The following is a 24,217-nucleotide window of genomic DNA, read 5'->3' on the forward strand; positions in this document are numbered from 1 at the left end:
CAAATTATTGTTCCATTGTTGTGTTTCCTCCCCCCCAAAAAACTTTTCTTTATGGAAATTCAGTATAAGGAATCTCATGACAGGAAAAGAATAAAACACTTTGGGGCGGCAGGGGACTTGGCTCTTTATATGACAGGGTCTCCAGGTAACTCAAATATCTAGTGGGTGGATTGTTTCTTTTGGTCAAAGCACTCTGGGAAGATCTGTTAGATTGGGAGTTTGCGATGCAATGGTTCTTTTGTTAAGCCAGCTGATTCCCAACTCATCTGGGTTCAGCCAGCATTAAGTACCCAACCCTGGCTCAGTCAAAGGTGTAACTTGCTCAACCCAGTTCAACCAGGGCTCTGCCTGCTGAACCAAAGCTAGCTGAGACAAGGCCGGTGTAACTTCCAAAAATGAGCATTCTGGCGGCATGACATGAGCAAGACCAAGAAGGAAGAGTTTAGGCTGGATCCTAAACCCATTCAGCTAGATCATGTGATCTGGCAATAAGCACACTTTTAATGGGTTGTTTTTGTCTGGCAGGCTTAAGTAGAGCAGCAGCTCTGCTTCTAAAATGAGCCTCGAATCTGGTAAAACGTCATGCCACTTTAACTTTGGTTTGCTTTACTATAACTTTTTGTGCAAAGGGTTGCTTCCTTATACTTTTTCTATGCTACCCATCTCTGCAGATACATGAACCTCATGAGAGGCAATGATGTACTTGGAAAAACAGAACTGCAAAAATTAAACATAGCCATTAAGCCAAAATATTAGAAATGCATTCATAAAAACCTCAAAGGAAGGAAGTGTATTCATCAAAATAGATGTTAAGCTGAACCAGTGTGGTAAAAGAGTCTACAATAAATCTAAGTGCTATTTTGGGGCTTCACTGCTTTTCCTTTTCCTCCTTTTACTGCTCTTTTAATATTTTAGCTAATTACACAAGTTCACCTTTCACAGCTGTAACAACAACAGCCTTTCTCATGAGAAAGTCCATGTCAGCAAACATCACTAGAACAACAGAATATTCTGAAAGTGATCAAAACATTTAATAAACATTATCGTATCAAAGTCCCACCTCCCTGTCACTGATATGCAAACTAGAGGGCCCATCACCCTGTTTAGCAAGCATCTGAAGTGGCCCTGTCCATGTGCCAACATACTGCATAGAGTGAGCGTGGGAAAGCTGTGGCCTTTGAGATGCTGGTGGACTCTATCGCCCATCTGCCTCAGCCAGCATGTCTTATGGCAAAGGAAAATGGGAGTTGTGGTTCGAGGACCCGACCCCCGCAAAGTGAAATGAAGACACAAGGACAAGTGATATAAGGTTGATGGGCTAGAAAAGGCCACAACTTTATTGATTACAGCAATGAAAAGGTATTGGCTTAGGCATTGGATCGAAACAAGTGGGTTTATTCACCAGTAGGTGGAGCCTGTTGATGCTAATCCAACTATAGGCTCACCCCTGCTGTCACCGAGGGTCGTGCCATGGCCTCCCGCCAAGCAGGCATCGGACAGAATACACGACCGCCAGATTCCTTTAACGGAATACCCCTAAAAATTGAAGGCATAGGCGATGGCCACACCTAGCACTTCGACACACAACACATTATTCCAATGCCTAACCTACCCACCAATACCACAAAAGTTGTGACGATTGCTACGAGGTAGGCGAAAAAACCAAAAAGCCTAATGCCAAATGGAAAAACTCCTACCAGGCCCCCCGGGCAACCAGGGCGACCAACCTAAGGTCCATAGCAAGGCCAATGACCTAAGCCCTAACTAAAAGGGAGTGGAGGGTGGGTGACTCGCGATGGGACGACAATGAGATGAGGAATGAGGCCAGGGAGAGGCTGGCACTGCAGCAAAAGGCTGCTGAACATGCCCCCTCCATGGCACCTGGTTGGGTGGCCATCGGGGGGGCGTGAGCGCCAGCCAGGTGAGCTGGAGGCAGGGGGCAACGCCCCCTGCTGGGCGGTGCTCGGGCTCCCGCCCACAACCACTCCCCTCTCTTTCAGGGAGGAGAGTCTTTGTAGTCCAATAGCATCTGGATGACCACAGCTTGATACAGAATCTGGGGTCAATCCACAATCCTGGGACACTTCCCAGTTTGCACTTCTTTCCTCAGAAATAGGCACTGCTCATGCAACGTACATGACAGGAGTAATGACTTCAAGTCTTCCAAGTAAACGGAGGCTGGGGAGATGGCCTGTAAGGTGTTCCTTTGGGGAGGAGACCTACGAAATTGCTTTTTGTTTGGACTTAACTACCTCAGCAGCACAGAGATGAGGGGGTGCAAAGCAAGGCATGACAGAGAAAGTACTATGGACAGGGTTCCTTGCAGGATTCAGCTTGGGGACTCTATTAAAGCAGAGCTGTTTTTTCAGCAGTCATGTTAAGACTGAGCCTTAAATGGAAACTTCCCTGTGGCTATTTTGGCCTTCTGTGAGACGGACCAGTTCCCTTAAATGGACTTTAATGAACATTGACTCTGACAGTGAAGAAGGCTGATCCCCTAGAAGAGCAGCACAACCTCAACTGGTTGGATAGATACCAGCACAATGCAATCTACTTCTGCAAGTGCTTCTGATTTGGTATGTACATCTGGGACAGCTTGTTTGGATAATTTGCTCTCCCACCTGGAATCCCTGGTCATAAGATAGTATACAGCATAACAGTGCTTTCACAGTGTTTCACCCATTTTAAAATCTTTGGCTGCTCATTCCCACTTATTTGTGGCTTGGGAGGACTGAGGTGTGTAATAAGAATGCCTTTGTGGATGAGAACTGTTGAGGAGCTGGGAGGGAAGTTGCCAGAGGCTGGATTGGTTTTACACTGGTGTGGGGAGCCTCCAGTCCATAGGCACACCAAGGCCCATCACGTCTCCTCCTTTGGCTGACCAAATTATGGGAGCCCTCTCCACCCATCCTACACCTGACATCCTCAGCTTGTTTCGGATTTTAACCTTTTAATATGGTTCTTATTATATGGTTTTATGTACAATTGTTGTAAACCACTCTGATATTTTTGTATGAATATCAGTATACAAATATTTTTTTCTAAATAACTAAAGCCAGGCCTTCAATGGAACAATTGGGAGCTTCACATGGGCCCCCAGTTGTCCCTTTGCTGGAGCAAAGCATGCCTTGCTCAAGGAGAGGGGAGAAGTTCCTCCTTCCCAGTGTAGCTCTTTGAAGCCGTGTTGTGCTGTTCCTTTGAGTCTTTAGTTTTGGAAATAAAAAAGAGTGTCATGAAGTGGCTTGCAAAACACAGGGCTGCCAACCCCCCCTTCTTGCTTTGTGGTTCCCATGTTTCGATAATGTCTGAAGGGATTTTAACTGAATTATGTATTGTGATGGACAGGTGGGTTACCCGGTCCATCTGTCAAAGTTGGCTAATGGGGTTGGACCCCAAAAGGTTCCCCACCATGGTCTTCCAGCTGAGGATCCCTATATAATTGTTTTTCTATCTGTGTATCTTTTTCTCTACTCCTTTACATAAGCCAGTGTGGTGCAGTGGTTAAGAGTGGTGGACTCGTAATCTGGGGAACCGGGTTCGCGTCTCCGCTCCTCCACATGCAGCTGCTGGGTCACCTTGGGCTAGTCACACTTCTTTGAAGTCTCTCAGCCTCACTCACCTCACAGAGTGTTTGTTGTGGGGGAGGAAGGGAAAGGAGAACGTTAGCCGCTTTGAGACTCCTTCGGGTAGTGATAAAGCGGGATATCAGATCCAAACTCTTCTTCTTTCTAAACATAGCACACACTGGTTGGCTAACATATTATAGAAATACGGCACAGTTCAAAGCAACACAATAGCGAAACAATTTATTTGGCAGAAATACAAATAATATTTTAAAACATAGGCATGTTAAAATAAGCAGCAGATAATATAAATCCCAGCAGATAAAAGGCTATACATTGATGTCCATTAATTAATACTATGTAGACACCTTTGCTGTATTATTTTCAGTACCTGCTATAAAAACTTCTGGAACCGAAGCCATTTATTGGAACCTTAAAGGTCAAAACTAGTTCTTGACCTGGGCTTAGTAGAATACTGGAAACATTATTGTAAGTGAATAGATAGATGAGAGAAGCAGGTTAGACAAAGAACAGTCTGGAGGCATTTTTCTTTCTTCCAATGGGATTTCCTAGTTTCTATGTCCGACCAAGGAGCAATTACACTTTTCCATGAAATAGGTCATGATTGGCGCTGAGACCAGGAGAAGAAGCACCAATGAGGAGCGGAGAATCCAAATATAGGGAGATATTGTCTGACCTGGATTGAATAGGAAAAAAAAAGTTTTTGTGTCTATTCAGATATGACCAGATACAGATAGATAAATCAGCAGATAGACGTTAACAAGTTCCCTATGGTTGGATGCTTGTTGGAAGAATGTAGAAGTGTATCATAACACTTTTCCTACTCTGATTATATACTCCTATTGATTCTCTCAAATAGGAACATGTTGGCAGCATAGAATGACTGACATAGCAGCTAAACAAAAGTTTGGTTTAGAGATTCACCTCAACCTAGCTTTGTGGTTCAACCTCTTCCACTTAATCTTAATTTGTAGTCAAGGATGGTCCTATTGTTAGCAAAAACCTGGGTTGAGATGACATGGTAAGGAAAATGTTGGCATAGCTGTTTTGCTATGCAGTAAGGGCATAAGGATTAATGCAACTATTCACACAGCTCAAAATATTTTCATGCCTACAGTGGAAAATTGAGAGGAGTGAATAAAGTACCCCAGCTCATGGAATAATGATGTACCTATCATTTACCTACCTCCCTGGAATAGGGAAAACTGGTTACATCTATGCTGATCATTTATAAATTCTGTGCCATCAGATGCCATCAAGGCACTCAGGAGGAACTCACTCCCCTTGATCTACAGAAACAATCATCCATACATTTTCCACGATCTATTTGTTCAGAGTTGAGTGTCAAACCTTATGCAACCAAAATGGCATCTTACACACTCAAGGCATGTGCTAGTTGTATGTAAACAGATGAAAAACATTTCTAAAAACACTGTAAGGTTTGAACACTGTAATCTCAAAAGCAGACCAGGGAGGTCTGAACATGTTCTGTGTGGCTATGAAATACTGATAAATTATTGTGGTGGGGGGATAGAAACCAAATGGATGGAGAATGAAATGGACTATGCTAGAATAGGGCATGGCTGGCTAGCTGGAACCCTAAACAGGACTATCCCACCATGCAACATTCCCTTGCAGGTCCCTGACAATCTTACCTGACTGGACAATCAGATTCTGAGCAACACTGAGGGCAGATGTCTTCACTTGGTTCTTGGAATCCTTCTGCTGGTAACCACAAGAATAATGCCCAGCATTCTTCAGCGATGCATAGACTATGTATTGAGTAATTTGACATATTGCTTTCTCGACTGAAACAAGAGCCCCATCTTTACAGAAGAAAAATCCAGTCACCACAACCTCTGATGGAGCGAAACATAGTGCTGTGATAGTTTCCCCTTCAGGAACCAAAGTTGTGTTCAAGAGTAAATCAGGAGCAGGAAGTTCACCTAGAGAATGAACAAACGGAAGAAATAAAGAAAACGCATAAATGAATGCAGGGACTAGGTGAAAATGCAGTTGCAATGGAGGGTGAACATTTGAGTAATCAATCGGCATTAGATTGCTTTATTACCATTATTCTGTTTACTTTATTGTTTTTTAGCACTGGTTTTCCCCCATAATTGTTTGTTGTATACTACCTTTAATTATTTCTTTCTGGGGAAAGTGTTAAGCAAGTGTTCTACTGTTTTATTCATTTAAAGCATTTTAATGCCACCTCAATTTTTATTTAGAAATTTGGGCTTATAGACTCTCAATTTAATTCTTAAAAAGTTATAGAAGATTAATAGTTAGGTGAGCAAAAAGATCCTATGGGGCAATCCTATGTCAAGGACTTTTGCAGAATGCATGTTTCTATCCCTTTCCTCTAGGGCACACCCTCAAATTTGGCTACAGCTACGACTCAAAAATGTATAATTTTTACACCATTCCTTCTGATGATCTATTCAATGTATCTCTGACTCTCAGGCACATTTACTTAGAGAATATTTGATTGTCAGAAAGGCAGCTTTTCATCCATTATCCCATTTAACACCCACCAGAAACCCCTCTGAAAATTAGTAGCTTAGTTCACATGATAGAGACAAGATTCAGACATTAATCATGGTTGGAAATTCCTTCTAAGGATATAAGTAGGAAACATTTTTCCAGCATAAAATGAGTTGGGCTGCAAACAAGCAGCTAATGCCTAAGAGGGAGCTAAAGCATGTACACTCCCATGCACACAAACCACCCCCCATGTAGCCTGACCACCCCCAAGGCCTATAAAGACTGCATTGAGAGACCTCATGGGCCAGGTGTATGCCACAGGTTCTCAATCCCTATTCTAGCGATTATATACTCCTATTGATTCTCTCAAATAATATCAATCAATCAATTTCTATGATCTATTTGTGGCTGGTTTCTTTTAATCATTCTTTGCCCAGGCAGGCACATTATGTGACCCATGAGAACAGCAAAATAGTCAGACTGCACATCGATGATGGGATAAAATCAGGCCAAATCTTTATTGACAGCAGCAGGCAGGGCAAGGGTTTGCATAGCATTGGGTCGCAGGATCAGTTCACCATTCCACAATCCCCATGTAGATGGAATGGATCCACTGGGTTTGGATCTCTCCTGACCTATACGACAGGAGTCGGCAGGTGTTGAATCTTGTAGTGGTGCAAGCCAAGCATGCAAGGTCTCACTGGGGGACCAGGGTGCAGTTTCCAACCAGGCAGATACTGAAACGATGCTAGGGGTTGCCATGGTCAGTCCTGTCCTCTTATGGGGCCCACCTCTATACTCTCAAAGAAAAATGACTGTGAGCTCCAGGGGAAGGAGACTTATGTAAGCTTCCTCCCCCCCCCCCTTCAGCAAGGGTTCATGGGGCAGCTTTTTCCCATGAGCCCATCACACAGAGAAAAGATACTGACCAAAACCTTGCCCAGTATTTTGCTGCAATCTATGGGCAACAGTCCCGCTGGGCAAAGGCGTCCCATGCTTATTGGGCACGGAATGGGGCATAAAGAGGTATGGTGAAAAGCATGCACAAATAGCAGGAAAACCAGTAAAGAGTGATGCATTTCCCTGACTCTCTGTATAGCCAACTGGCTCTTGATTGATGGCAATCATTTGTCTTTGCAAAAAAGGAGAGAAATTCAGACACTGACACTGACATCAAGAGTGCTATCAAACTTTCCACAGTGGCAAAAAGATTCTATAAATGTGGCATTAGGGTATTAATGATCTCTGATGGGAAATGAGAAAAAAAAAATTTCTTTTCGTGATTGTGTTTGAGTATAGATTGCATTATTTTGTCTTTCTGTTAAGATTTAAAATGGCATACTAAAACAAACAATAAGATAAATAAATATTATTACTCATTGATGCTGCTTACTTACCATTGGAAGGACAATTACCTGGGCAGGAAAAAACATGGACAATATCAGAAAAGCATGGCTCATCAACACATCAAGAAACACAAAGCTCTCATAAATGTGCTCTTATCAAGGCAGAGGTGCCAAACCGAACTGTGGATCAGAACACAGCTCCTGATTGGATCACAAACTTCTCTGGATTTTTTAATGTGGTTTTACCACAAAAGGGACCCACTTTATATGTTTTTTAATATAACATGTGTATTTTATTTGGAAATTCATTGAAAAGCACTGATAAGATGCATATTTTGAGGAATGCATACAAAATGTGTACATTAATGTATATATTAAGGTGCATCATAACAATGGGTTTGATTTGAACTAAAAATCAATTGTTATGACTAAGAATCATTCATTTCATTACACCTACTCAATGTATAACTGAGCTGGATGGAAGAACATATGTAACCTTTCATGCACTCTTTAGAAAAACATGATGTGCCAAAAGAAATGAAACAGGGTGGACTTAGGCTGATCTAAGCCCCATCCCTAGAGGCTAGACACATAAATCATGAATATTTTTAACAGGTTGCAAAAGCATCACTCTTTGATAAGCTGCCTAACAGCAATATCTATTTTAAAATGCCATTAAACAGTGTTCCTGGAGAAGTGTTGTCATCTCCATGCTATTGGCCAGATTCTCCAACATTGGTTGCATAGGTGCAAAACAGCACTTATTTTCATTTAGATAAATATATGAATGTGCCCCAGGGAAGTCTGAACATGCTCTGTGGCTATGATTAACTGTTGTGGTGGGGGCATAGAAATCAAATGGGTGGGGAATTAAATGGACTGTGCTGGAATATGTCATGGCTGGCTAGCTGGAACTCTAAACAGGACTATCCCACCATGCAACATTCTCTTGCAGGTCTTTTCCCAGACTGATCATTTCTACAACCTTACCTGAGTGGAAAACCAGATTCCGAGCAACACTGAGGGCAGATGTCTTCACTTGGTTCTTTGCATTATTTCGCTGATAACCACAGGAATATTGGCCAGTATTCTTCAGTGATGCATAGACTATGTATTGAGCAGTTTGAGATGTTGCTTTCTTGAATGAAATAGGAGCCCCATCTTTACAGAGAAAGAATCTGGTCACCACAACTTCTGATGGAGCCATACAGAGTATTGTGATAATTTCCCCTTCAGGAACCAAAGTTGAATTCAAGAATAAATCAGGAGCAGGAAGTTCACCTAGAGAACAAACGGAAGAAATAAATAAAGAGCATAAATGAATGCGGAGAGTAAGTGAAAATGTAGTTGCAATGGAGGATGAGCATTTGAGGAATCATGTGGAATTAGATTGTTTTATCACCTTTGTTTTTGTCCTACTGTATTGCTTTTTAGCACTGTTTCCCCCCATAATTGTTTATTGTATACTGTTTTTAATTATTTTTTGGGGGGGGAAGTGGCATGCCAGTGTTCTACTCTGTTTTATTTATTTAAAACATTTTAATGCCACCTCAATTTTTATTTAGAAATTTGGGGTTGCAAATTCTCAATTTAATTCTTAAAAATGCATAGAAGAAGGAAGGAGGGTTCAGCCAAGCTTAAAGGGGAGGTTTGGGCAAGATATGAGGGGATAGGCAAGGGGGTGAGTGAGGGGTAAATGAAGGAGGGGTTAGCCAGGTGGAGGGGATGGAGGGCTGGTGGGATTGGTGAGCTGAGAAAGTGTGGGTGGCAGCTTCTAGTACATGTCATATTTTCTATAAGCTTGATGATGAAACAAAACATCCCTGACCTTCTTTTGTAATGAACATTTAGCATTAAACATTTGGAATGAGTAGAGGAACACCCCCCACACCATTCTCTTCAATTCTGCACACACACAAACACACAGACTTGCACAGTCTCAAACTCACCTGTAGAAGTGCAAAGCTCTGAATCTTTGACATCACCCAAACACCAGTGATTTACAAGCAGAGCACCTGCAATAACATCCATGCATTATGTTTATAATATGTTTTAACAAGTAAACACAAGGGCAGAGCAATGATTTAATAATTCTCTCAATCTGTTATTTTTGCTGCAGCCTTTTGGATTGTCTTAAGTGTTTTCTAGCAATCCCTGGTAGTCAGATGTGAAGCAACCTGCTCTGGTACCCAGAGCGGTGTTCGTCTCAGGGGGTGTGGCGTGTATCCTGGGGGTGTGGTGCACCACCCACAGGGCACGGTGCACCGCCCATGGGAGGGGCACGGCAAACGGCATGTGCCCTTGGGGTTGCCGCCAATTGGGGGTCTGCTTTTTGTCACCCCCCCTTTGGAATGGCACCCAGAGTGAGCCCCCCCTTGGAACGCCCCTGCTGGTAGTTTCCAGTTATGCAAGCAATACGTATATAGATGAGAGTTAATGTAAAGGCATATAATTGCCAAGATTCCTATATACCCGAGCACCCCCTATTCTGGTGCATTTTTCTTTCTGGGTGCAAAAGGAGTGCATGGTGTGTGAAAGAGATTAAACAAGCATGTGCATTCGCAGAGCTTAGGAGAAACCAATAAAATTGCCCTTTTCCCCATGTGTTTCACACTGTTCCTTCTCCCAACACTTCTTTAATGTGTACATTTACATTATGTTGTATAACCCAGCCATTCTTAAACTGAAATCCTTTATTCTCTTGCAGTTAGTACAAGAAGACGATGAAGAAGAAGAAGAAAAAGAAAAAGAAGTTAGATGTTTTCATGAAATGTCCTCCACAAGTTAAAGAGGAAGACCTAATTTTGATTTATTTTTTAAAATATCTGTTGGAAACAGCTTGGCTTTTCTGCAGTCCTCAGGCGCAATCCTATCACAAGATCTAAAGACATGTGCATCTTAGGATGCAACAGATCTCTCCCTCAGCTGGGCTCACCATGCAGCTCAGACAAAGATATGCTCTTCATAGCTTAGCTATTTAAACTGAGGGCACTGTAAGTCCTCCAGAAGGCTGTTGCAGGGATGTGGCAAGGAGCAGGTGACTTGAACTGGAACCAAAGCTCATTCAAATCAGTCTCGAGTCCTGGCAACCTCACGTAGAACAATATTTTTTAGACTTGTTTTTCCCCTGCCTCACTTAGAGCAGCAGCCCTTCTGTTGAAAATGGGTTGGAACTGGCTTCAACCCAGCTTAACTTGTCCCAGTATGTTTTATGCCATCTTCTTCTGCGTAGGACTTATGATCTATAATGGAAACTTCACAGAACCTATTGTCATACAGCTTGCCAAATTCCCAAAACTACAGATCTGGACAAAGTTGTTGAGTTTTTTCTTTTTTGGGCGGTGGTGTGTGTCAAAGTTTTACGATCACCCACTCCCCACCGTGCCATCCACCACCGCTAATTGCACTGATCCCTCTCTCACACAGGCATGTGCTCCCTCAAATGCTCCAGAATTTTCCATATAAAACATGTCAATTTCACGATCTCAACTAAGTCAATTAATTTTAAAAACCACTCCTTCATTCTTGGTAATGATCAGTCTTTCCATCTTACACACACACACTATCCTAGGAAAGCTCTGGTGGGAATTATGGAGTTTACTTTCCCCAGATCTTTCAAGAAGTTGACCATATCCATGAATTCCCTTCCCAGTTTCCCAAACTTACAGAGAACCCAGAAGAGATTCATCAGGGTAGATCAGGAGTTGGCTTCCCAATCCGATGTTTGCCTATTCTTCCCAACCTCTGACTCTCAGCTCCTTCTACTTCTCTCACAGACGAGACGGAAATCATCATGACTTTTGCAGCATGCATGCTTCTATCCCCTCCCCTGGACAACACCCCCACATGTGGCTGCAGCTACCACTCAAGGATGTATAATTTTATACCTTTCCTTCAGGTGGACTACTCAACGTATCTATGATCCTCAGGCACATTCACTTAGAGATAATATTTGATGGTCATAAAGGTAGGTTTTCATCCGTTATCCTATTTACTCCTCACCAGAAACCCCTCAGAAAATGAGTAAATTAGTTCACATAATAGAGAGAAGATTCAGACATTTGCTGTGAAAAATTCATTCTAGGGAAATAAATAGGAAATCCCCCCCACACCAGACAGTATTCCCTTACGACAAAGTAGATGGGGCTGCATAGAAACAGCCCATGCCCAAAATGGAGCTAAAGCATGTACACACCCATGCACACAAACCACCCCCTAGATAATATGGTCTATAAAGAGGGGAGAGTGCCTGGGCTGCATTGTGAGACCTCGTGGGCCACGTTTATGTCACAGGGCTTTGATCCCTAGTCCAGCAGTTTCTGATGTTAAAGTGGAAAGAGCAACCATTTTGTAAGGCAAGTGATCCTGGTCCTTCCTGCTGTCTGACTATCAGTTTCATTTTATTACATTCTATCTCTGGTGTGAAGGATTCAGCCATTCTATTAGTATCCCCATGGAAAGAGGCTCCAGCTTCCTTTGAGATGTGGAAGTGGTAATTTCTGTGAGCCTTTAGACTGGCTTAGGAAGATTATTTCTCTTCCCCAAAGAAAAGCAACAATTTCCAAATTAATCTGAGATAAACTCATCAAAGCTTACTTATAGCAAATTATTGTTCCATTGTTCATTTCTTTTTCAGCTGTGGGTTAAACTACAGAGCCTAGGACTTGCCGATCAGAAGGTCGGCAGTTCGAATCCCTGTGACGGGGTAAGCTCCCATTGCTCGGTCCCTGCTCCTGCCAACCTAGCAGTTCGGAAGCACTTCAAAGTGCAAATAGATACATAGGTACCACTCTGGCAGGAAGGTAAATGGCGTTTCCGTGTGCTGCTCTGGTTCCCCAGAAGGTGCTCAGTCATGCTGGCCACATGACCCGGAAGCTGTACGCCGGCTCCCTCGGCCAATAAAGCGAGATAAGCGCCGCAACCCCAGAATCGGTCACGACTGGACCTAATGGTCAGGGGTCCCATTACCTTTACCTGTTCCCTGCAGCTGCTCTTCTTTATGGAAATTCAGTATAAGGAATCTCATGACAGGAAAAGAATAAAACATTTTTTGGGGGGCGGGGGACTTGGCTCTTTATATAACAGCGTCCCTAGGTTACTCGAATAGTTAGTGGGTGGATTGCTTCTTTTGGTCAAAGCACCATGGCAGGATCTGTTGGGACGAGCAGTTTGGGATGCAATGGATCTTTGGCTCAGCCAGCTGATTCCTGACTCATCTGGGTTCAGCCAGCATTAAGTCCCCAACTCTGGCTCAGTCAAAGGTGTAACTTGCTCAACCCTTTCAACCAGGGCTCAGCCTACCTAGCCAAAGCTACCTGAGACAAGACTGGTGTAACTAACCCAAAATGAGCATCCCGGTGGCATGACATGGGCAAGACCAAGAAGGGAGGGTTTACGCTGGATCCTAAACCCATTCAGCTAGATCATGTGAATCTGGCATAAACCCGCATTTAAAGGATTTTTATCCATCTGGCAGGCTTAAGTAGAGCAGCAGCTCTGCTTCTCAAATGAGGCTCGGATCTGGTAAAACTTTATGCCGCTTTAACTTTGCTTTGCTTTACTATAACTTTTTGTGCAAAGGGTTGCTCCCTAATACTTTTTCTATGATACCCACCTCTACAGATACAGGAACCTCATGAGAGGCAATGATGTGTATGGCAAAACAGAACTGCAAAAATTAAACATAACCTTTAGGCCAATCTATTAGAAATGCATTCATAAAAACCTCAAAGGAAGGAAGTATATTCATCAAAATAGATGCTAGGCTGAACCAGTGTGGTAAATTAGTCTTCAGAAAATGTAAATGCTATTTTGGGGGCTTCAGTACCTATACCATTCTCTCCTTTTAATGCCTTTTTCATATTTTAGCTTATTCCTCAAATTCACCTTTCAGAACTGTAACACCAATAGCCTTGCTCATGAGAGAGTCCATGTTAGCAAACATAACTAGAGCAATGGAATAAAAAATTCTGAAAGTGATCAAAACATTTAATAAACATTGTCTTGGTCCCACCTGTCACTGATATGCAAACTAGCTGCCCCCATCTGCCTCTTTAGCAAGTATCTGAAGTGCCCTGTATATATACCAACATAATGTATAGAGTTAGCCAGCGAAAGCTGTGGCCCTTGAGATGCTGATGGACTCTATCTCCCATCTGTCTCAGTCAGCATGGCTTATGGTAAAGGAAAATGGGAGTTGTAGTCCAGCAGGATCTGGATGACCACAGCTTGATACAGAATTGGAGGTCAACCTGCAATCCTAGGCAATCCCAGCCTGCACATCTTTCCTGGGAAATAGGCAGTACTCATGCAATGTACATCGACTTCAAGGCTTCCAGGTGAAAGGGAGGCCGGGGAGATGGTCTGTAAGGTGTTCCTTTGGAGAGGAGACCTATGAAATTGCTCTCCTTTTTGACTGACTACCTCAGCAGCTCAGAGATGAAGGGATGCAAAACAAGGCATCACAGAGAAAGTACTATGGACAGGGTTCCTTGCAGGGTTCAGCCTGGAGACTCTATTAAAGCAGAGCTGTTATTTCAGCAGTCATGCTCAAACTGAGCCTTAAACAGGAACGCCCTGTAGCTAGTTTGGCCTTCTATGTGAGGGACCAGTTCCCTTAAAGGGGCTTTAGTGGACATTGACTCTGACAGTGAAGGAGGCTGGTCCTCTGAGCCGGAGTCCTCAGCATCATAGGAAAGCAGCACAACCTCAACTGGTTGGATAGATGCCAGCACAATGCAATCTACTTATGCAAGTGTTTCTGATTTGGTATGTACATTTGGGACAGTTCGTTTGGACAATTTGCTCTCCTGCCTGGAATCCCTGGTCACAAGGTTGTATACAGCATAACTGTGCTTTCACATTGTTTTACCCATTTTAAAAGCTTCACCTGCTCATTCCAACTTGTTTGTGTCTTGGGAGGAAAGAGAAGCATAATAAGAATTCCTTTGTGGGTGAGAATGATTTAGAAGCCAGGAAGAAAGTTGCCAGAGGCTGGATTGGTTTTACACTGCTGTTGGGAGCCTCCAGTCCATGGGCACAACAAGGCCCATCACGTTTCCTCCTTTGGCTGACCAAATTATGGGAGCCCTCTCGACCCATCCTACACCTGACATCCTCAGCTTGTTTCTGATTTTAACCTTTTAATATGGTTCTTATTATATGGTTTTATGTACAATTGTTGTAAACCACTCTGATATATATGTATGAATATCAGCATATGAATATTTTTTCTAAATAAATAAAGCCAGGCCTTCAATGGAACAATTGGGAGCTTCACATGGCCCCCAGTTGTCCCTTTGCTGGAGCAAAGCATGCCTTGCTCAAGGAGAGGGGAGAAGCTTCTCCTTCCCAGTGTAGCTCTTTGAAGCCATGTTGTGCTGTTCCTTTGAGTCTTTAGTTTTGAAGGTTGAAAGGCATGTCATGAAGTGGCTTGCAAAACATAGGGTGGACAACCCCCCCTTTCTTTGTGGTTCCCATGTTTGGGAAATGTATGAAGGGGTTTTAACCGAATTATGTCATGTGAAGGACAGGTGGGTTGCCCTGTACATCTATCAAAGTTGGCTAATGGGGTTGGACCCCAGAAGGTTCCCCATCATGGTCTACCAGCTGAGGTAATTGTTTTACTATCTGTGTACCTGTTTCTCTACTCATTAACATAGAATGTGGTCTGTGTAAACATAGCACACACCTGGTGGCTAACATACTATAGAAATATGGCACAATACAGAGCAACACAATAGCTCAACAATTTATTTGGCAGAAATACAAATAATATTTTAAAACATAGGTATGTTAAAATAAGTAGCAAATAATATAAATCCCAGTAGACAAAATGCTATCCCTTGAAGATGTCCATTAATACTATGCAGACACCTTTGCTGTATTGCTATAAAAACTTCTGGGAAGCCTAGCAGATGTCATGAACCCAAGCCGTTTATTGGAACCCTAAAGCTCAAAACCAGCTTAGTAAAATACTGGAAACATTATTGTAAGTTTATAGATGGATGAGGTGTGAAGGATAGAAAAAGAAGAGTCTGGAGGCATTTTTCTTTCTTCCAGTGGGATTTCCTAGTTTCTAGGTCCAAACAAGGAGCAATTACACTTCTCCATGAAATAGGTGATGATTGGAGCTGAGACCAGGAGAAGAAGCACCAATGAGGAGCGGAGAATCCAAATATAGGTAGGTATTGTCTGACCTGGATCGACTAGAAAAAGATCAGAAAGTTTGGGTTTCTATTCAGATATGACCAGAGACAGCTGGCAAATCAGCAGATAGACATTAACAAGTTCTCTATGGTTTGATACTTGTGGGACAAATGTACACGTTTATCATAACACTTTTCCTACTCTGATTATATACTCCTATTGATTCTCTCAAATAGTATCAATCAATCAGTTTTTATTGTATATCGCCAAAGGCCTTTACAATGAATGACAGAGAAGAAAAAGAAATCCCTGTAGCAGTTTGCAACATATAATAAAATAGTAAAAGAAAAACAATCTGCTCAGTTTTCAACTATAGCTATTTCCTGTATACTCCATCCTATCCACCCTTTGAGGGTGTTTTAGAGAAGGGGAGAACAAGAAAGGAAAATGTTGAAGAATTTGGTGTTTGCTTGAAATGTCTACAGCAAGTTGAAGAGGCAGACCTTATCATTTACATAATCTCCAGTCATAATTGAACTATTGAATACCTTCTATATAATATATATATTATCTGAGGTTTAAAACTCTCATTATTGGTGAAAGTTAATTTTACAGTGGGTGTGAATGATCTATTTGTGGCTGGTTTCTTTTAATCATTTTTTGCCCAGGCAAGTGCACTATGTTACCCATGTGAGCAGCAAAATAACCAGATTGCTCAACAGTGATGGGATAAAATTAGGCCAAATCTTTGTTGACAGCAGCAGGCAGGGCAAGGGTTGGCATGGCATTGGGTCCCAGGATCAGATCATGGCAAAAAGATTCTATAAATGTGGCATTAGGGTATTAATGATCTCTGATGGGAAATGAGAAAAAAATGTTTTCTTTTTGTGATTGTGTTTGATTATGAATTGCATTGTTTTGTTCTTGTGTCAAGATTTAAAATGGTATACTAAAACAGTAAGATAAATCAATATTTTTACTCACCAATGCTGCTTACTTACCATTGGAATCATAATAACCTGGGTGGGTAAAAACATGGACAATATCAGAAAAGCATGGCTCTTCATCCCATCAAGAACAACAAGGCTCTCATAATTGTGCTCTATCAAGGCAGTGGTGCCTAACTGAACTGTGCATCAGAACACAACTCCTGATTAGATCACACACTTCTCTGGATTTTGTAATGTGGTTTTGCCACAAAAGGCACCCACAGAAATACGTATTTTAATATAACCTGTGTATTTTATTTGGAAATGCATTGAAAAGCAATGATAAAAGGCATATTTTGAGGAATGCACAATCGGTTTGATTTGAACTAAAAAACAATGGTTATGACAAAGAACCATTCATTTCATTGGCCCTACTCAAAGTATTAATGAGCTGGATGGAAGAACACGTGTAACCTTTAGAAAAACATGATGTGCCAAAAGAAATGAAACAGGATGGACTTAGGTTGACCTAAGCCCCATTCCTAGAGGCTAGACACATAAATAATGATTTTTTTAAATAAGCTGCCTAAAAGCAATACCTATTTTTAATATGCTATTAAACAATGTTCCTGGAGAAGTGTTGTCATCTCCATGCTATTGGCCAGATCCTCCAACACTGGTTGCATAGGTGCAAAATAGCACCTATTTTCATTTAGATAAATATATGAATGTGCTCCAGGGAAGTCTGAACATGCGCTGTGGCTGTGATTAACTCTTGTCATAGGGGAATAGAAACCAAATGGGTGGGGAATTAAATGGACTGTGCTGAAATATGGCATGACTGGCTGGTTGGAACTCTAAATGCAACTATCCCATACAATCTTACGTGGCTGGACAATCAGATTCTGAGCAACACTGAGGGCAGATATCTTCACTTGGTTCTTTGCATCCTTCTGCTGGTAACCACAGGAATATTGGCCAGCATTCTTCAGTGATGCATAGACTATGTATTGAACATATTGAGATGCTGCTTTCTTGGATGAAACAGGAGCCCCATCTTTACAGAAAAAAAATCCGGTCAGAAAAACCTCTGCTGGAGCCGCACATAGTGCTGTGATAGTTTCCCCTTCAGGAACCAAAGTTTTGTTCAAGAATAAATCAGGAGCAGGAAGTTCACCTAGAGAATGAACAAACGAAGGGAAGAAATAAAGAAAGGGCATAAATGAATGCCGAGAATTAGTGAAAATGCAGTTGCAATGGAGGGTGAACATTTCAGCAATCATGTGGCATTAGATTGCTTTATCGCCATTATTTTTGTCTTACTGTATAGCGTTTTAGCGTAGTTTTCTCATAATTATTTGTTGTATACTGCTTTTAATTTTTCCTTTTTGGGGTAAGTGGCATGCAAGTGTTCTACTCTGTTTTATTTATTTAAAGCATTTTAATACCACCTCAATTTTTATTTAGAAATTTGGGATTGTAAGCTCTCAATCTTCTAAAAGGTATAGAAGATTAATAGTTAGGTAAGCACATAGCTATCAACTTTCTGATTTGAAAATAAGGGATCAGCAGCTTCACCTGTCCTGGGGACAGTCTACGGGATATCTAACAATCCGGGATAGCAGCAGGAAGCAGCGGGAAATGGCGCTGGAATAAGGGAATTTCCCACAAAAAAAGGGAAGGTTGAGAGCTATGGGTAAGCAAAAAGATCTTATGAGGCAATCCTATGTCACATTTCCAATAGGCTGAGTATTTTAGGATACAGCAGCTCTCTAGCTCCAGCCCACATGAGCTGCTTAAAGGAGGATGGGAGGCCCTTCAGAGAGTGGTTTTGCTCTCTAAAGCCCCTCCTGGCCTCATTTAAAAGCAGGCAGTGCAGGATGTAAAAGAAGGTCAGAATAGCTTTAGTAAGTGGTCAGAATGTGAGGGAAGGAGGGTTCAGTCAAGCCTAAAGGGTGGGGAGGTTCAGGCAAGATATGAGGGGATAGGAAAGGGGGTAAGTGAGGTGTAAATGGAGGAGGGGTTAGCCAGGTGTAGGGGATGGAGGGCTGCTGGGATTGGTGAACTGAGAAAGTGTGGGTGGCAGCTTCTAGTACATCTCATATTTTCTAAAAGCTTGATGATGAAATGAAACAGCCCCGACCTTCTTTGATAATGAACATTTAGCATTAAACATTTGGTTCTAGTAGAGGAACACACACACCATTCTCTGCAATCCGGCACACACTAGCGCACACAGTCTTGCACAGTCTCAAACTCACCTGCAGAAGTGCAAAGCTCTGAATCTTTGTCATCACCCAAACACCAGTGATTTGCAAGAAGGGCACCTGCAATAACATCCATGCAATATGTTTATAATATGTTTTAACAAGTAAACACAAGGGCAGAGTAGTATTTCAATAATTTTCCAGACCTGCTATTTTGGCTGCAGCCTCTTTTGAGTGGCTTTAGTGTTTTCTAGCAATCCCTGGAAGTTTCCACTTGTGCAAATAATACACATATAAATGAGAGTCAATGTAATGGCATATAATTTCTACGTTTTCTATATGCCAGAGCATCTCCTATTCTGCTGCAGGTTTTTTTCTGGGTGCAAAAGGGTGCATGGGGTTTGAAAGAGATTAAACAAGCATGTGCGAATGCAGAGCTGAGCAGGAACCAATAGAATTGCCCTTTCCCCCATGTGTTTCACACTGTTCCTTCTACTAGCACTTCTTTAATTTGTACATTTACATTATGTTGTATAACCCAGTCATTCTTAAACTGAAATCCTTTATTCTCTTGCAGATAGTACTAGAAGATGATGAAGAAGAAGAAGAAGAAGAAAGATGGTAGATGTTTTCATGAAATGTCCTCCACAAGTTAAAGAGGAAGACCTAATTTTGGTTTATTTTTAAAAATGTCTGTTGAAAACAGCTTGGGTTTTCTGCAGTCCTCAGAATGCAAGAGATCTCTCCCTCAGCTGGGCTCACCATGCAGCTCAGACAAAGATATGCTCATCATAGCACAGCTAGTTAAGCTGAGGACACTGTAAGTCCTCCAGAAGGCTGTTGCAGGGATGTGGCAAGGAGCAGGTGACTTAGACTGGAACCTGAGCTCATTCAAAACAGTCTTGAGTCCTGGCAACCTCACATAGAACAATATTTTTAGACTTGTTTTTCCCCTGCCCCACTTAGAGCAGCAGCCCTTCTGTTGAAAATGGGTTGGATCTGGCTTCAACCCAGCTTAACTTGTCCCAGTATGCTTTATGCCATCACCTTCTGCGTAGGACTTATGAGCTATAATGGAAACTTCACATAATCTATCGTCATACAGCTTGCCACATTCCCAACTAAAAACCCAGGCAAAGTTGCTGAGGCACACGCTCCGGAATTTCCCAGACGTATGGCAACCCTAAGTATGAGTACGTACTGTTGTCTCTATTACAGTTGCCTCTCCCCATTTTTATTTTTAGAGTCAAGCAAAAAATTCCTACAAGGTATTTTTCTGAGAACATTTCAAAAATATTTTTTCTATGAGTTTTCCTTTTCTCACTGTTATAGTAAAAGGCCATCTTGAAGCATTTGCTTCTAGTATTTTGAATAATTTTCTATGCTGTTTCTGTTCCCACCCGCCAGATAGCCTTAGAAAGACATTGGTTTTGGGCAATGCGGGAGGATGCAGAATGGGAGCCTGGCTGCCAACTCATTTCCCACTGCCATTAACTTCACAGAAGCAGAGAAAAGGGAAGGGGAAATGAAAAGCTGTGCTATTTCTGGAATGTTGGAAATTTCTCCTCCATTTCAAGTAATTACATGGAATTTTCTCCCTAGTTTCTCTGTCCAATAGTAGTATGGAGAAGTATAAGAGGCCATTTGTACATAACTCTCACTACTTATGGGCCTTTTCTAGAATCCTGCTATTTGTTCATTAACTTTTTTTAAAAAAAATTAATTTTATTAGAGTTTATAAAGAGAATAACAAAGATTATTGTCCAATATCTATTTCTAAAATCCAAACAAAAACATCAATCCAGAGGGGGAAAAGAAAGGAAGAACAAGAAAGTGATAAAGAAAAGGAAATGATAAATGAATTAAAACAGAAAAAGAGAGAAAAGTTAGGAAGCTAAAGAACTTCTGATTCTTCATCTGACCACTACATATAAACATCACTCACTACATCCATTCCAGTGTAACACCTAATAATTCCACCTTCTATAAACCATTTTCTTCAGTCCTCAAATCCAAATGTCATTATTTCATTTTCTTTTCCACGCAAAAAGTCTGTGGGAGGTTTCCAATCTTTAGTAAATGTTATTAATGACTTTTCTCTGATAAAACATGTCAATTTAGTCATCTAAGTTAAGTCCATTAATTTTAACAACCACACACACACTCCTAGGAAAACTCTGATGCGAATTATGGAGTTTCCCTTCCCAGTTTCCCTAACTTACAGAGAACCCAGAAGATATTCATCAGGGCAGAGCAGGAATTGGCTTGCCAATCTGATGTTTGTCCACTCTTCCCCACTTCTGACTCTCAGCTCCTTCTACTTCTCTCACAGACGAGACGGAAATCATCACGACTTTTGCAGCATGCATGCTTCTATCCCCTCCCCTGAGGAACACCCCCACATGTGGCTGCAGCTACGACTCAAGGATGTTTAATTTTATACCTTTCCTTCAGGTGGACTATTCAACATATCTATGACCCTCACCCTTAGAGATAATATTTGATGGTCAGAAAGGCAGCTTTTCATCCATTATCCTATTAACTCCCCACCAGAAACCCCTCTGAGAATGAGTAGATTATTTCACATGATAGAGAGAAGATTTAGACATGAAATGCTGTGAAAAATTCATTCTAGGGAAAGAAATAGACAATCTCCCCCCCCCCCCCGGCCAGACAGTATTCCCTTAGGATAATGTAGATGGGGCTGCATACCAGCATCCCATGCCCAAAATGGAGCTAACACATGTACACACCCATGCACACAAACCACCCCCTAGGTAACATGGCCTATAAAAGGCATGTCCAAAGTCCGGCCTGGGGGCCACTTGCGGCCCCTGGGCTGGTTTCATACACACATACACACGCATACACCCCCCCCGACAATTTTGAAAAAGCAATCTTTTGCGGCCCCCGAGCACCCACCCACTAAAGCCATTTCCTTTTTGCGGGCTCATCACGTGTTCTCCCCTCTGCGCGGGGGGCGTTGCTAGCCCCTGCTCAATTAGGGAGTCCCCGGTTGCATCACTCCTCGGGCCAACTAATCTAGTCAGCTGGGGCGGGCATGGCTAAATAGATAAATACTACAGTACACTTTCGGGACATTGATGCTGCAGCGATGGCGGTGGCAGAGGGGTGGCTGCTGCTTTGACCCAGTGCTGGATTTATGTATAGGCTAAGTAGGCTGAAGCCTAGGGCCCCTAAATCTAGGGGGCCTCATCAGCCCACCCGCTCCCCAGCAGGCAGTCTCCCTTCTCCCAAAATTGCAAACCCAAGACTTCATGTGAGGGCAGGGCAACTCAGGCCCAGCAACTATGAGATGCAGGGCTAGTCAGTGGGGCCCAATTTGAAGCAGTAGGGCACAACTTGATTTTTTTTGTAGGGCCCCAGTTCCCAGCCAAAGTCTGCAAAATCTTATAGATATAAATAAAATCTATCTAGAGTGCCCTGGTGTGGAGGCCCCCTTAGGAGTGGCACGCGGGGCCCAATTTAGCCAAATTGCCCCAATTGCCTTAAGGTCAGCCCTGATGAGACTGTGCCCTTGGACTGACAAGTCCTGCACCTTGTAGGTCCCTGGTGTCACTATTCAGAGTACAGACTCAAGGACTTGTAATGGAAATAAAGGGGGGGGCACTTATTGGAAATCAATTTTGTCACCTCCCCCCCAAACCCTGGGACAATGAGCCCAGCCACCTTTTATTCACATTCACAAGCACCACACTACAGCATGGCCATAAAGCTGTACATTCAACCGCTGAAATACATACCCAATATGTAGCAATGGAGATTTATGTTACTGTTTAATGAATGAACACTGTGTTTTATTAATGGACTCTGTATTTACCCAAGAGCCACCAATAGGTAGCTCTAGAATCTGACAGCTAACCAACTGGGTACTACCAAACAGTGACCCCTATTGCTGAAAGCAGGTAACCAGCAGGGAATGCTTCAGCTCAGCCTTTGCACTGTTGACTGAACACCCCCTGCTGTGCAGACAATGGAGAAAGCTCATAAATTGTATCTCTTCTTTCTTCCTGGCCAACTCTATTACGCTGGTGTAAACCCTGGTGCACCAGGAACCCAGAATAACAGCAAATAAAATCTGCTCATACGTCAGCAACTGATAATACTTGTCAACCTGTTATTCCAAAGTCTTCCTAGATTATAAAGCTCCAAAATACAGGCCAAAAGAGAGCAGGTCTGGAAAGAGCGAGCCATACAATGGGCACCACCAGTGAAAAGGCCCTGCTCCGAGTAGCTCCTGCCTTGTCATTTGATAGGGTGCCCACTTGCGCTCCTTCTTGACATGGAATGCTCTCTATTGGAGTCTCCTGGTCCAATATAAAGACCATTAGAAGGGAGAGCAGGGACCTTCTAAGGGACCTTCAAGTTCCCAACAGCTGTTAATCAAGCAAGCAAGCACACAGGTCACCTTTGTCACAGGTGTGTCATGCCTATGTCCTGGCCAGGCCTGCACCCAATCTTGTTTCTGTACACTCTTGTTTGTTCTCAGTTACCAAAATCATATTATCAACATATACAAGGAGAAAAGTTGTTTTCCTTCATTTGCAAGGAATCCTATCAACCCTAGTTGGTTAATTGATTTGGCAACTTCCATGCACATGACGTCTGATGCCAATTCCCCCCCCCAAAAGAGTTAAATGAGATTCAGGTGAGGGTCATATGCCTTGTTGATCCCAGCAGATATATAACAGGAAGACCCGGCCTGCCCAGGCTGATGGCCTGCCCTCAACCACCACATTTCCTCTTCCTCAGAGGCTTCTGTCTCCTTTCTCCATGAGCCTGGGCAGCCCCTGAGTTGTTGGTTCTTCGGTGGTGGTGGTGAAGGGGTGCGTGGTGGGTCAGGCATGGAAGGCGGAGGAGGGCCGAGAGTGGCAGCGGCGAGGCTCAGGCAACGCAGTGCCTCCCTTTCCATCGGAGCAGCCCCAATCCCATTCCAACTTCCGTGCAAGCAGAAGGGGACAGGGATCCCATCAGAGCAGTCCCGTCCAACTCCTACTTGCGTGCAAGCAGGAGGGGGCGGGGATCCCTCAGCTGCAGTCCAGAAGATCTCAGTTTCACACTTCGCATTAGTGCAGGCATGTTTTTTTGTTTTGTTTTTTTTCAATTGAGATGAATACATTGTAAAATCTCAGTTAATGTCAGTTGGTCTAAATCAGGTATAAATATGTTTGGACACAAGTATACCTGGTGTTATGTTCCTGTTAATATGTTGTGAACTTAAAAGTTGACAGACAACGTTTATTACTGTGTAATGTACTTTACAATGTTCCTGACATATATTTCAGCTTTGTGGATTTATTTTTCATCTGGCCTTCAGATATGAAAGGCAGAGTGATTTAATTTTAATGATTCTAAGAATGTCAGGCAAAATGGTCGGGCATCGCGCATGTTCACTTCATCAAATCAGGCTTCAGCTCTCATGCTTTCTGTTGTTGCTGCTGCTGCTGCTGCTGCATGTTGTAGTCTCCATGACAAAGGCTGCTGTAGAGTCTCGG

General features: G+C 42.6%; 1 protein-coding gene across 5 annotated transcripts in view; it reads right to left on the reverse strand.

The window, feature by feature from the left end:
* LOC310747525 (uncharacterized protein) overlaps positions 1 to 24,217 on the reverse strand; it is a 46,396-nt gene that overhangs the window by 14,942 nt on the left and 7,237 nt on the right. Inside the window, exons 1-5 of one of the 5 annotated variants that reach the window (XM_083581985.1) lie at positions 11,084 to 11,373; positions 9,367 to 9,432; positions 8,408 to 8,698; positions 7,469 to 7,486; positions 5,240 to 5,530 (exon numbers count right to left, since the gene is read on the reverse strand). In XM_083581985.1, coding sequence (XP_083438111.1) covers positions 5,240 to 5,530; positions 7,469 to 7,486; positions 8,408 to 8,698; positions 9,367 to 9,432; positions 11,084 to 11,105 — 688 coding nt within the window. In that variant the 5' untranslated portion in view covers positions 11,106 to 11,373. Of the gene's footprint in view, positions 1 to 3,862; positions 4,261 to 5,239; positions 5,531 to 7,468; positions 7,487 to 8,407; positions 8,699 to 9,366; positions 9,433 to 11,083; positions 11,374 to 24,217 lie in introns of those variants that run through there. The other 4 variants (XM_083581987.1, XM_083581984.1, XM_083581986.1 and 1 more) reach the window with 4 other exon arrangements.

The sequence above is a fragment of the Podarcis filfolensis genome, assembly GCF_964270895.1.
Source record: "Podarcis filfolensis genome assembly, chromosome: 13".
Classification (NCBI taxonomy): Eukaryota; Metazoa; Chordata; class Lepidosauria; order Squamata; family Lacertidae; genus Podarcis; species Podarcis filfolensis.